This window comes from Stegodyphus dumicola, chromosome 6, assembly GCF_044657685.1.
Source record: "Stegodyphus dumicola isolate Sdum_Otavi_A_Nest chromosome 6, ASM4465768v1".
Lineage (NCBI taxonomy): Eukaryota > Metazoa > Arthropoda > Arachnida > Araneae > Eresidae > Stegodyphus > Stegodyphus dumicola.
The window spans coordinates 201,084,239-201,097,543 of NC_140773.1; the positions used below are offsets into that span (position 1 = coordinate 201,084,239).

Genomic DNA, 13,305 nt, shown 5'->3' on the forward strand with positions numbered 1-13,305 from the left:
AGAAATTATAAGTAACTTTAAGACAAAAATAGGCTCAGTACTTTCATTAAAAGTATTAAAAAGCACATGCTTTCCAGTCATCCTTCCAGTGAATAAAAATGATATCATTAAGACATGATACTTATATCTCTGGAACTCTTATCATATTGAAAGTTACAGCTTGCTCTCCTTATTTTATCTCTGAAGTTAAATTTTACAGAAAAATAACATAAACATAATAATGTAATTGAAGTATAAATTTTTTATGTTGAAGAATCATTGCCAGGTACCTTTAAGTAGTAATAAAATGTTTTTAAGATTTTACATTAAAATTTAATTTTTTACAAGGATTTTGAAACAAACATCATGTGAGAATTCACTCTAGAACCAAAATTAAAGTAGCTTTAAGTTTTTGTCATATGAAAAGCTAATTGAGGTAAAAATAAAAGAAGATGCCATCCCCGCACTATACCGGACACAGTGCTGTCGAGTTTTAGTCTCCAAAGCGGGTGTGTTTTGTTTACATCCAGAGCATGTTGACAGCAGTTTGATGGTACTTCCACCCATGACAGTTCTGCACAAATCAAAAAGTTGGAACACTTCCGCATAAAAGAAATATTCATTATTGGATGGGTGATAGCAGTTTGTATAGTTTAGTGGCGTTTATGAAAAAATCACATCTTAATTATTTTTCAATAACTTGCAACAGTGATTTTGATCATGAATTTGTTTCATAAAATTTTAAGCTACTTGATAAAAATATAGATTTTAGCAAAATGTTTGTGTTATGTGTAAAAAATGGTACTATCTTAAGGTACCTTTAAAATGTCAAAATATTGTAAAAATATAACACTTTAAAGCTCAATTTCCTTATAACTAACTGGTATAAGCATTAAAAATTTCTATGCTTCTTTTGATGCCCTTATTTGCTACATTTTTTTATGTTCCAAATATCAAAATGTTTTAAATAAAGTATATTTTTCATCATCCACATAACACTGTAATACGCACTTTTTAAAAATTTTTAGGTGAGAGCCATAGTTGCTGATTTTAAACTCATCATTTTATTTTCATATAATTAAAAAATAATCATTTTGGGCTTATTTATCTTAACTGAAAAAGGAAATTACCTCCAAATCCTGCAGCCGTTAAAATTAATAAATATATAGACAAATGTGGTAATAAGTTAACTTTTTCTTCATTTTCACCCATATATTTGTGTAATATTGTATACAGAAATATTTGCCAATTCGGTGGAAGTGCCATGTGTGGTCAAGTTAATGTGACCATGTGAACATGCCACATCATTATGACACCTTATTAGGAATTTAAAAATAAGATGATGTCAATATTATTAACTGGTATATCAATATATTTTACATATTGTTACATTTTGGATTACCTTGCAATATGTAAACTTCAGGTATTTGTGAATTTAGATCAATTAATAGTTTTGACTGTTTCAAAAAATGAGTACATAGAGTAAGGTGACATGATTGTAATCTGATGACAATGAGGTTAATGTTTAATGTGAAATGGAAAGTTGTTATTTATAATATTATCGGAGAACTATTAAATTGGGTAAGATTGCTAAGAGAGGTATTGAATGCTGTACTAAAATATATTTACTAGAATATTTGAAATTTTGGAACTACTCTTATATGCGCCCTCAAGTCGCCAAATTTCTCCCCAAACATTTTTGGCAAGAAACTCCATGGTGCCATATTACTATCTAAATGTTTTGTCTACATTTCAAACTTTAAGCCTAAAATGTCTCCAAAAACGTGGTTTTTGCGCATGAAAAAACGACGTTTTAAACACACAATTTAAGCTAAAAATCCGAAACAAAAACAAAAAATTTAGATGGCAAAAACATAAAGTTTCTAACCAAAAATAATAGACAAGAATCCATGTACACAATGATATGTCTTAACTTAAAAACATCTATGAATTGCACAATATGGGCAGTGAAGGAATCTACGAACTATGCACACCTCGCTTTAATAAATTTCAAAGAATACCATGTACACAGCATTCTGTTTTTTAAACTTAAAAAAACATCTATGAATTGCACAGTCTAGGCATTGCGCACAAATCAACAAAGTAAACTAAAATAACTAAAATAAATTACAAATAATTCAAAAAAATAACAATACCAACAGAAATTCATAGCAAAAAAACAATAAACATAACATTCTACAAAATAAAAACAATAAAATAAAATGCACTTACAATAATAGATGTTTCTTTGGACAGCAGAACGTAGCTTTAACATGCCGCCACGTACTCTCTATGGTATTTATATGACAGCCAGGCTCGTTATCCACAAAATTCATACTATGGTTCACAAATAAATATTCAAAACCTTCTTTTCCTAAATCCTTGCAAGATTTCCAGTTATCTGAAAAATAGTTGTACAAGGCTCAGTCCACTCTTTAATACACTGCATCACCATTTCCTTACTTCTATCATGCACAGCCACTAAAAATAATCTTCCAGACCCTCTTGCAACCATGTCTCTCATTGCAACATAGGCCATTTCAAAACACACATGACACGAATCATTGAGCAATTAAACTACTCCAGCAAAAGAGTTTTCAACGTCAAAAGGGTTGCCATACAACACGCAATCATGCCAAAAACCAGCACAGGACACATATCGCCACATTTGGTGATCTTAGAGCACATATAAGAGTAGAACCGAAATTTTTAATGAATATATCTAAAAACAAGTCAAAGGTGGGAAACTTGATGTCTAAATGTGAATATGAAATTATGCATGTTAAAATATTTTACCTAGGCAGATAGGTCAGGTTAGGTTTTCTAAATAGGGTAAAGCATGCAAGCACTATCTGCCTAAGGGGAGAGATGCTTTCATGAGGGAATTTCGAAGGAAAAATAAGCCTCGAGTGTGTATTAAAAATATTGCCTGTAATTTTCATTCAATTTATATTTATACATATTTCTTATATAAAAAGTTCTGATATATGCTAAATTATTGTAAATTACTTTATTAAAAAAATATAGTGAATGCACAGAAATTAAAAGATTTGCATAGGCTGAAAATGAAAAGTATTAAATATATATGGTGATTTATGCATATCCTTGTAAAAAGCATGTATTTGCTTTTAACAAAATACCTAAATATTTATTAAATTATTTATAAATGTATTTGGAAATGAAGTACTTATTCATTCATAAACTCCTCTGAATGTTACCGTGAAGAAATGTAGTTATTAAATATATCTAAATTTATAGTGATTGTAAATATTATCTAAATATATAGTAACCTTAAGGCCCGGTGGCGCAGTGGCTAGCGAATTGCGCAGCAGCACCAGTCCGGAGTTCGATTCCCGGCCTGGGCAAGGTCGGCTCAGCGTTTCATCCCTTGATTTCCATCACTTGTGTCGATAAAATGAGTACCAAGTTCACTTGGGGACTAAACACTGGGGGTTCTGCGACAAGCTGACCACTTGATTAGGGCATATGTTTATGCACCTCGGGGCCCACGGTCAAGAAAGCAGATTTTCGGGCACTGCTGGCCTTGGCCCATTAGGGCTGTTACGCCACTGAGTTTAGTGTTTTTGTGTAATAACCTTAACATTTAATTGTAAACATAAATTGAAATTCTGTTCACAAATGTGTTTAAGCAAGAATTGTTCGTGGTAAGAAACAGTCTATTATTAAAAGGTGTAAAGCACAGTCTATGAGATGCATACTTAAGGAAGTAGTAAAGTAGAATTTTTAGAATGTGTATTGTTAAAATTAAGCGTAAAAAAGAATTTGATAAATACAGTACGAAGTCTGTAATCCGGACGTCCATTATCCGGAATGATCTATAATCCGGACCTCAAAGCTGCAAACTTTACGCATGCGCGTAGAGAATGCGCATACATTACGCTTGCACGTAATGTATGCTTTACACATATGCACGTTGAAAGAAATGTTTAATAAAGTAAACAATTTTTTTTTTTTGTAAAACTTGGTACCCTTTAGATCAGTGTTTCTTAAACTTTTTGGCACAATGAACCCCTTTAAAAATTTTAAATATGTCACGGACCCCTCTGTGAAAAAAATTGTTTAAACATCATTTATTACAAAATATATTCTGTTTTATTATTTAATTATTTTTATATTTTTATTTCAATAGTATAAAAAATTTGAAGAAATTAAAATTTTAAATGTGGAGGCTGTTGCTGTTTCCTTGATTAACAGATTGAATTTAGGGATGGTTTTCGACAAAGCAACGCGCATATCAAGTTCGACATTCAGTCTATTTCAATGTTTTGTTTTTATTGTGACAAGTGTCGAAAATCCCGCTTCGCAAAGATATAATGTAGCAAACGAAATAATGGCTGCCATAGCTCGTTTTACAGGCAATGGGTAGGCTTCTCTTAAAGAAGGCCAAAACTCTCCAAGAGTTTTTGAATCAAAATCCATTTTTAACAAGGACTTTGCTCAAATGAATTAGCTCATCTTTGGCAAGGTTCATGTCATCGATACAGTTAATATCACAAAGAAAAGGATTACGAATCCACAACTCATCTTTTATATTTATTCCATCTGAATTGAAATGTTTTTCAAATGAAACTTTAAGTACTTCCAGGTGTTCACAGATTTCATTTTTCAAATTATTCAATAACAAACTATCTTTCCGAGATCCATTTTCAAAAAGCACTTCATCCAACATTTGAAAGTTTGCATATATCCCATTTTGAATTCTAATTTTCCAAAGTGACATTTTTAATAAAAATGCCTGTAGTTTCTCAGTGGCATCCATAATTGTTGTATCAGGCCCTTGAATTGAAAGACATATATCATTCATGTGGTTAAAAACGTCTGCCAGGTAAGCCAATTTACATATAAAATCTTTTTTCTTGAAATATTCGAAGAGTGAGTTATCTTTTTCTTCTAAAAAAAGTGATACTTCTGTCTTCAACATGAAAATTCATTTCAAAACATGCCCTCGTGATAGCCAGTGCACTTCCGTGTGGTACAGAAGTACCTCATGTTCTGCGTTCATTTCTTCACACAGTGTTTTAAAAGATGATGATTAAGAGCTCTACTTCTAATAAAATTCACAGTTTTAATAACTATTGACAATACTTCTTTTAAGCTGGTTGGAAGAGTTTTTGTAGCCAGTGCATGTCTATGTAAAAAACAATGTGTAACAATAACATTAGGAACCTCTTTTTTTACCAAATGGGCAAAACCAGATTTATTGCCAAGCATCGCAGGTGCTCCATCTGTACAAAGTGAATGAAGTTTTTGTTTCCAGTCAAAGTCGTGTTTAGAAAACAAAACATTTAAAATCGCTAAAACATCAACTGCCTTTGTAGTTTGCAAAAGAGACTCACAAAATAAGAATTCTTGGTACTTTTCCGTTTTGCCGGCGCAAGCGATAAAGTCGCCAATAATGGTACAACCGATGCCAAACGGAATATTCTCGCTGGTAACCTTTTACGCTTCATTTTCAAAACAAGTCGCAGCTTTTTCTTATCAGATTGATTGTTTCTTTCAATACTGGCATATAATTACATAGAATTTTTATCAGATAGTTCAGTTTTATGTCTAAGGCCATTTTCGGTAATTAAGTCAATCAGGATGCAATCACAGCGCTTACCCGAAGCCGAAAATATAGAAAATGTAAGTTAAGGGTTAAATTCATCCATTCTAATGAGAATGCATTAGCGAAGTAAAGGACTGCAGCTTTACATAATTTCTGAGTAAGCTATTCGTACGAATTAAAATATTTCTTGCATTTAAACTTGTGTTCCAAATTAAGATTTAACTTGAAATTAATGTAGATAATTACTGAGAGCATTAGATTTTTGTAGAATAGTTTGCGTGAGATGAGATCGCTTGGGGTCACGTGATATGAACCGGCGAATCAGGATGTTGAACCATGAAAGCATAGTAAATTCTTAAATTAGTGTCTTTTTATAAATGTATTGTCTTTTTATAAAATTTTAAGCGATATTAAAATGTTTATGCCTTCAAAATAAAAAATTCTTAGAACTAAAATTTTTTAAATATTTTTTATGTGTATACTGTATGTTGTCGCCAATAAAGTCTGCTTGGCGAGATTTGCGCCGGCGAAACGGAAAAGTACCGAATTCTTCTTTGATAGTATCAGCAGACACGTAACGAACAAAAACAAGAAGTTGACTATAATTTGAGATGTCTGTAGTTTCATCCAGTTGCATACTAAAGGGAAATGGCGATGCTTTCAATTCATTGATGATCTGTTTCAAGATATTGCAAGAAATTTCAACTATTCTTGAATGTATCACATCCTTGGACAATGGAATAGCCTCAAGTTTTTTTTCTCTGTTCCAGTCCACAAACTAATTCAACCATTTCCAGCGCACATGGCTTAATTAATGTCTCTCCAATAGTATGTGGTTTCTTACTTTTGGCAATACGATATGCAACTCTGAAAGATGCCTTAACCAAAGGTTTTTGTGAAATACCAAATCCAAGTTTGGTTAATGTTCCAGATTTCGAAAACTGGACTTTCTTCTTTGTAAAAAATTCTGGATCTTTAGATGCATTTTCAGGATGAAGAGATTTGAGATGCTCTATCAATTTTGTCCGTTTCATACTGGCGTTTGCCAAAACTTTTCCACACAGAAAGCATTGTGGCTTTTCAACACCGATTCCTTTGTGCAGCAGAATCCATATTTTACATAATTTTCATCAAACTTCCTTTTTTTGGACATTTTGGGCAGCAAAAAATATCAAATAATGAAATTAAGAATAAACATTAAGACACAAAAAAAAAACACTTAAAAAAATACTTTAATTACAACTTATGAAAAAGTAAAACAAATATTTTGTTTTAAAAATTTGCAAGAACTTTGCGGAACTGATTTTAACGTCACTTTATTTCCAAGTGAAGTAAAATTCAAAGGCTACTTTGTGTTTCTAAAAATTTCAAATTTTATATGGTTTGTGAATGTTCTTTTCCTCGTATTGTGGAGGTCTGTATTATTGGGAAATGGCAGACAGATGGCTTACAGAGGTTGCCCGTGACAAAATTAAGTCAATCAGGATGCAATCACAGCGCTTACCCGAAGCCGAAAATATAGAAAATGTAAGTTAAGGGTTAAATTCATCCATTCTAATGAGAATGCATTAGCGAAGTAAAGGACTGCAGCTTTACATAATTTCTGAGTAAGCTATTCGTACGAATTAAAATATTTCTTGCATTTAAACTTGTGTTCCAAATTAAGATTTAACTTGAAATTAATGTAGATAATTACTGAGAGCATTAGATTTTTGTAGAATAGTTTACGTGAGATGAGATCACTTGGGGTCACGTGATATGAACCGGCGAATCAGGATGTTGAACCATGAAAGCATAGTAAATTCTTAAATTAGTGTCTTTTTATAAATGTATTGTCTTTTTATAAAATTTTAAGCGATATTAAAATGTTTATGCCTTCAAAATAAAAAATTCTTAGAACTAAAATTTTTTAAATATTTTTTATGTGTATACTGTATGTTGTCGCCAATAAAGTCTGCTTGGCGAGATTTGCGCCGGCGAAACGGAAAAGTACCGAATTCTTCTTTGATAGTATCAGCAGACACGTAACGAACAAAAACAAGAAGTTGACTATAATTTGAGATGTTTAAAAAAAAAAAGTTTTTTTAAAAATATTGATGCAAACATTTTAAAAATTAGGAGCAATCGGCGGACCCCCAAAATATGACCCATGGACCCCCAAGGGGTCCATGAACCACAGGTTAAGAAACACTGCTTTAGATCATAATTGCTCTTTATTTCATAAATTATGGTTTCATATTTTTAATTGTATAATTTCTGTATGCCATCTTACCAGATTTAAATTGATGATCTAAAATCCGGAAAAACCCCTAATCTGGAATCGCCGAAGTCTCGATGAGTCCAGATTATGGACTTTGTACTGTATTAGAAGAATTATTTTCTTACATTTTATAATAACTCTGTACAAATTTATAATAATATTTAAAAAAAAAAAAAAAAAAAAAAAAAAACTTTTTTTAAATCCCTTTCAGGAATACTCATAGAAAACTGAATGTATAAAATCAGCAACAATATTTAACTTATCTGAATATTAAAATGAAAGGTGCTCTAATTTGAAATGAACCGAACAGAGCATTAAGTGTAAAATGTGATTTATGATTTAAAAGATGCCTCAGAAGTTAAAAATCATCTCATATTTGAGAAAATATTTCAGAAAGAAACTCTGTAGATAGGAAAAAAAGTAATATTTTAATATTAATAATGCAATAAACTTTGATTTTAATGTTTGTAATCATTAACCAGATAAAATCAAATTACCTTAAAATTTCTTTCTAATGTCATTAGTGAAAACTTGTGAAGATATTTCATTCAAATTAAAACTGTTTTGGAAAAAGTATGGCATGTAATTCCATTCAGAATGAAATCTTGTTTAAAAATGTTCTTCCCCCCCCACATAGTTAGGCTTCTGAAATATTGTAGAAAAAGAAAATATATACATATGACGTAATTACAAAATATTTCCCTCCAATCATGTGAAAACCTATTGCTGTTAATGGCAAGTCACTGAATAATTTGGTCTCCAAGAGAGTGTGCCACTGTTTCAAGGCAGTGCATAGGAAAAACCAATTAGGGCCTTTCCTCTTATTTCCTACCTTCTTGGAAAAGCTCAATGATTTGTTAAGTCTGCATTTCCTTACATTAAATCCCCTGAGCTATATATAAAATGTTACTGTATATGATTTTATGCAAATAGTATATAGCTATGCATGACCGAAAACTTATTAGCATACTTATCTATAATTAAGACACAACAACACGCCGAACAAATACCAATTCAGAAGTCAAACAACAAAAATCAGCCTACGTGTGAAAATTTTGTAGGTATAACGCTGATTTTTGTTGTGAAAATTTTGTAGGTATAATGCTGATTTTTGTTGTTTGACTTCTGAATTGATACTTATCTATATTTATAACTTAAATAATGTTGTAAGATGGTTCCAAACATAATTTCATTTTCAGTTAAAACTTCATAAAAATCTGATTTTTATTCTTACATACGTGATTTCTTTGAACTGGTACATGATTTCTTTGAACTGATTGATTGGAATTTCAAGAACTTTTGAAAAATTGTGTAAATACTGTATATGTATAAAATGAACAATTATTGTGTTTCTAACTTAAAAACTTTGGTATTAATCTTCTGTAGTGGTGTTAGTGAGAATGCAGATTTGACACATTTCTGCATTGGCAAGAAACAAACATTTGCAATTTGTACATGTGAGGGAAACAAACATTTACAATTTGTACATGTAGGGGAAACAAACATTTACTGTTACTGATTTGTACATGTGCATATCTTCTGTAACAGTTTTTCATGTGTACTCTTAGTTCATGTTTCTTCGGTTAAGGAAAATTTTTGCTTTCAAAATATAGCAGTTTTTTACTGCAAATATTTAATTGTTCTTATTATTGTTAATCTACCATCATTTGAAATATATGTTGGTTTTAGTCAAGAAAAATTATTTTACCAAGCAGGAGAATTTGTGAAAATAGGTATATATTGGAAAAGAAACCATATGGTAATGCAATGTTCATGTAACCATGTCAGTCATGATAAATGTGTTGCAGGCATTATTAACGGCCATCACGAAACTGTACACCAGACAGAGTTTGTTAAAAATGAACTTTCTGATATATTTATGTAAATGATTTTTTGTTAATAAATTGCTAACAGAATTGTATTAAATAAAACAATAAATAGAATTTTATTATTTATTTAATTAAATACTATATAAATTACAAAATTATTTGCTGCTAAACTAAATATAAATTTATATTAAATGCTATATGTATATATATTAAATAACATTTGTTGCATAGGTATTGCCAACAAATCACATTAAACGATAAATTTGCAATTCATTCATTAGATGTGCAACACAAGTTATTTAATATATAGATTTAAAAGAGAATTTGTGTTTATTATAATGTTTAATAAAATTTTGTCAGTAATTTATTTAAAATAATAACATAGAGAGACTTTACTTCAAGAGAACTTATTTAATATATGCAAAAATTTTCATATTTAATAAAATTATGTAAGCAATTTATTTAAAATAACAACATTTATAAACATGCTGAAAAATTCTATTTATTATTTAACATAATTATAAAATTCTGATTTTTGCTGTATAAAATTCTGCTTGATTTAACCCCACTTTAAAATCATAGAAAATCATAGTGCAATAATGTTTTCCCATCAGCTCCATTTCACATTCTGCCTAAAATTTATTCTGTGCTAAAATACTTGCAATTGGCTAATAAAAATTATTTCAAATCTAACTGTTAATTTTTTTCTGTCACTTATCATATGTGCATATCTAAAAAATTTTAGAGGGATGTATGTATAAATTCCTCTCCAAATATTTTATGAACTTTCATTATTTAATTCCACGCCTCCATAAAAGCAACATTTATTGTTGTTGTTGTTGTGTTATGACTTATCTCATTTGTCTGACAGTAACATCAGAAGAAAAATCACCCACGAAATTCATCGGGACATGGAGTGCAAGATTGCACCTGTCTTTGGCAAGAGCCTTGAGCAACATACAGGTGACAGTACAACTTCGCTCAATTCTGCCCCTAATTTTGATGGAGAGCACCCTGGGAGGACAGGCCTGAGGGTCTCCCAACCCTCTTCCCCTACCACCAACCTCTCAAGAGGATTCTCGGCTCGCTGCATATTTAGAATGCCCTCATGCCGAATGGACACTGTACATTTACAAACATCCATGCCTTCTCTGAGATTCGAACCCGGGCCCTTCAGTACTGCAGTAGGCTCCCCTAACCACTGTACCATCTGGGCGGCAAAACAATATTTAGACAAGCAATCATAATTTTTAAAACCTTTTAAAAATTTGTTACTTCAAAAATTATAGGCAAAATCATTAAAATGACAAAATAATATGCATTTTTACCATAAATTGTACGAATATCAATTATGGGCTCAGAAAGGTATAAAATGTCAATATTAAATGAATTCATGATTCTGTTTTACCACAACACTAATAGTATGAAAAGAAAAAAAAAACTTTTATTTCTTGAACACGAGAAATAAGTATGAGTACGTTTAATCACTGAATTATCCAGAGTTTATGAGTAGGTGGTAAAACAGATGTCAAAAGTGTGTTTTGAAATTTAACTAAAGGCATGAGCCAGTCTTCAGTATTAAGTTTGCTAGTTTGAATATGGTCATTTTTAACTTACTTACATAAGTGTCTTATAAAATATGATAATTGACAACACAAATGTACAGTGTCTGTATGTAGTAAGCTGAAGATTTTGTATTTATTTTTTTAAATTTTAACTATTATTCATCTTAAATTGAAGTTTTCTTTTTGAATCTATTTTTTATTATTACATTTTCAGATTGTTAAGTTGCAAGCTGCAATTAAGTATGGTGAAGAAGATCTAGCTGCTGCTAAGGTATGTGTATAACAATAATTTTATTTGCTTTCCGGAAATTGTTTCAGCTTTAAAAATATTTTTTGGGAAAATAATGTTGTTATATTATTATTCTCATTCATATAATTACATTATTCTTACATTACAAAAATATTCCAGAGTTTAGTTGATCAGAGTCCTCCTGGTGATCCAGACACAGAAGTGAATTTAGGATGCTTGCTTTTCAAGGTACAAACATATATTTCAATTATATTAAACTTAATCTGTATTGAATGAAATCTGTATTTTCTCATATAAATCCAAGTTATAGGATTTTACCAGGGGTAAAAAATTTTATGCATGCTAAATACTCTAACTGATATATTTAAAGAAGAAATACAATCATTAAAATTATATATCTCAGAAAAAAAGTTCATTAATAATGAATAGCTGATAATCTGGCATATTTCAGGGCTTTAGTTATACTGGATTATCAAATAAACCAGACTGTCAGACAATACAGCAAAATAATTTTTTATGTTATTAAATGTATTAAGGAATGAAAAAAACTGCATATGATAAATCTGCAAGCATGTTTAATGAGTCAAACTTATGAATAGTTATGTATTCATAGTATAATAAATAAATTCATAGTTTAATAAATAAATAAATGAAGCTCTATATATTCAGTTTTGACGTTATTATTGTTGTCAGTGCGTGAAGTCTTTCATAGATTCCATTCTTTTTCCCATCTGAATATAAATAATTGCTTTTTTATAAATTCATTTTTGGTGTAATTATTTGGTTTTTTAGATTAGCATAGAGATTTATTATGCTAATAGAATCGATTCCTTAGATTGGCGTAATATGAGCAATGTGAAGAGATCAGATAACCTTCTGATCTCTTTACATTGAATCATTTATACAGTACACTTTCCTGGTAGTCAAGTTTAGGGAGTATTCCTCTCCAAAATATTGATACTGATATTTTCAAAAATAATAGACTCACATAGGAAATTCTGCAGTTTTCTTTCTGCTTTTTGATATTATAATAAGTAGATATCATGATCTAGTACCGAATTCTTCTATTCTTACCTTTTTCTAGTCAATTAATAATGGATGGCATTTGGTGAACTGATAAAGTTACATGTTTGTATTTCATTCTCCTAAAATTTTTATCAAGTTTTGAGAATATTTTAAATAAACAAAGAAAACAAACAAAATATAAATGCCAGGTTTTAAGCAGAGGGCTAATTGAGCAAAAGGAGCTGGAAATAACTACTGAAATATTTCCGAATGTTGCCAAATGGTAGTAGTACAACTTATGGCAGGTGCCAGACTGTTACATGGGCCAAATTATAGAACTTTTACTGTGTAAATCTCTAGATATTGTGGGCATTCAAGAATTTATTATGAATCTTTCAGAAAAATTTATGTATTGTATATTATCCATTGCATCAACATATTTAAATTATCTTCAAAATAATTCCTTTCAAGAATTATAAATGAGAGACCAATGTGATATATGTAAGGTATGTCTCATTTGTACCATACTGGACTGATTTTTTTTTCCATGATGTCTGCCTCTGTTTTACATTTTTTTTTTATTCTTATTCGCTTATTTTCTATAATGAATAGTTTTTGTAGTGCATCTTGCAATGAAAGCTAACTTCTGAAAAGGTAAGGCAATAAATAAAGTCTACCCGATGTCACTTTGATAACTCCTAAGATGAAGAGATAAGACACCACATGATGTTAGTCCTTGGCTCATGCTTATTGGTGAATCAAATGATGCCATTCACAACATATCCTCCTCTCCTTTTGAGTTGATGTATAGCTGCTCAAAAGCAGTCACTTAAAAATTTTAATTTAGT

At 30.4% G+C, this 13,305-nt stretch overlaps 1 protein-coding gene across 1 annotated transcript in view; it reads left to right on the forward strand.

Moving 5' to 3' along the window:
• The window catches only part of Ttc30 (tetratricopeptide repeat domain 30), a 66,066-nt gene that overhangs the window by 914 nt on the left and 51,847 nt on the right, over positions 1–13,305 (forward strand). The window contains exons 4-5 of the mRNA XM_035371124.2: positions 11,417–11,473; positions 11,612–11,680. Of these exons, the coding sequence (XP_035227015.1) occupies positions 11,417–11,473; positions 11,612–11,680 (126 nt within the window). The remainder of the gene's footprint in view (positions 1–11,416; positions 11,474–11,611; positions 11,681–13,305) is intronic.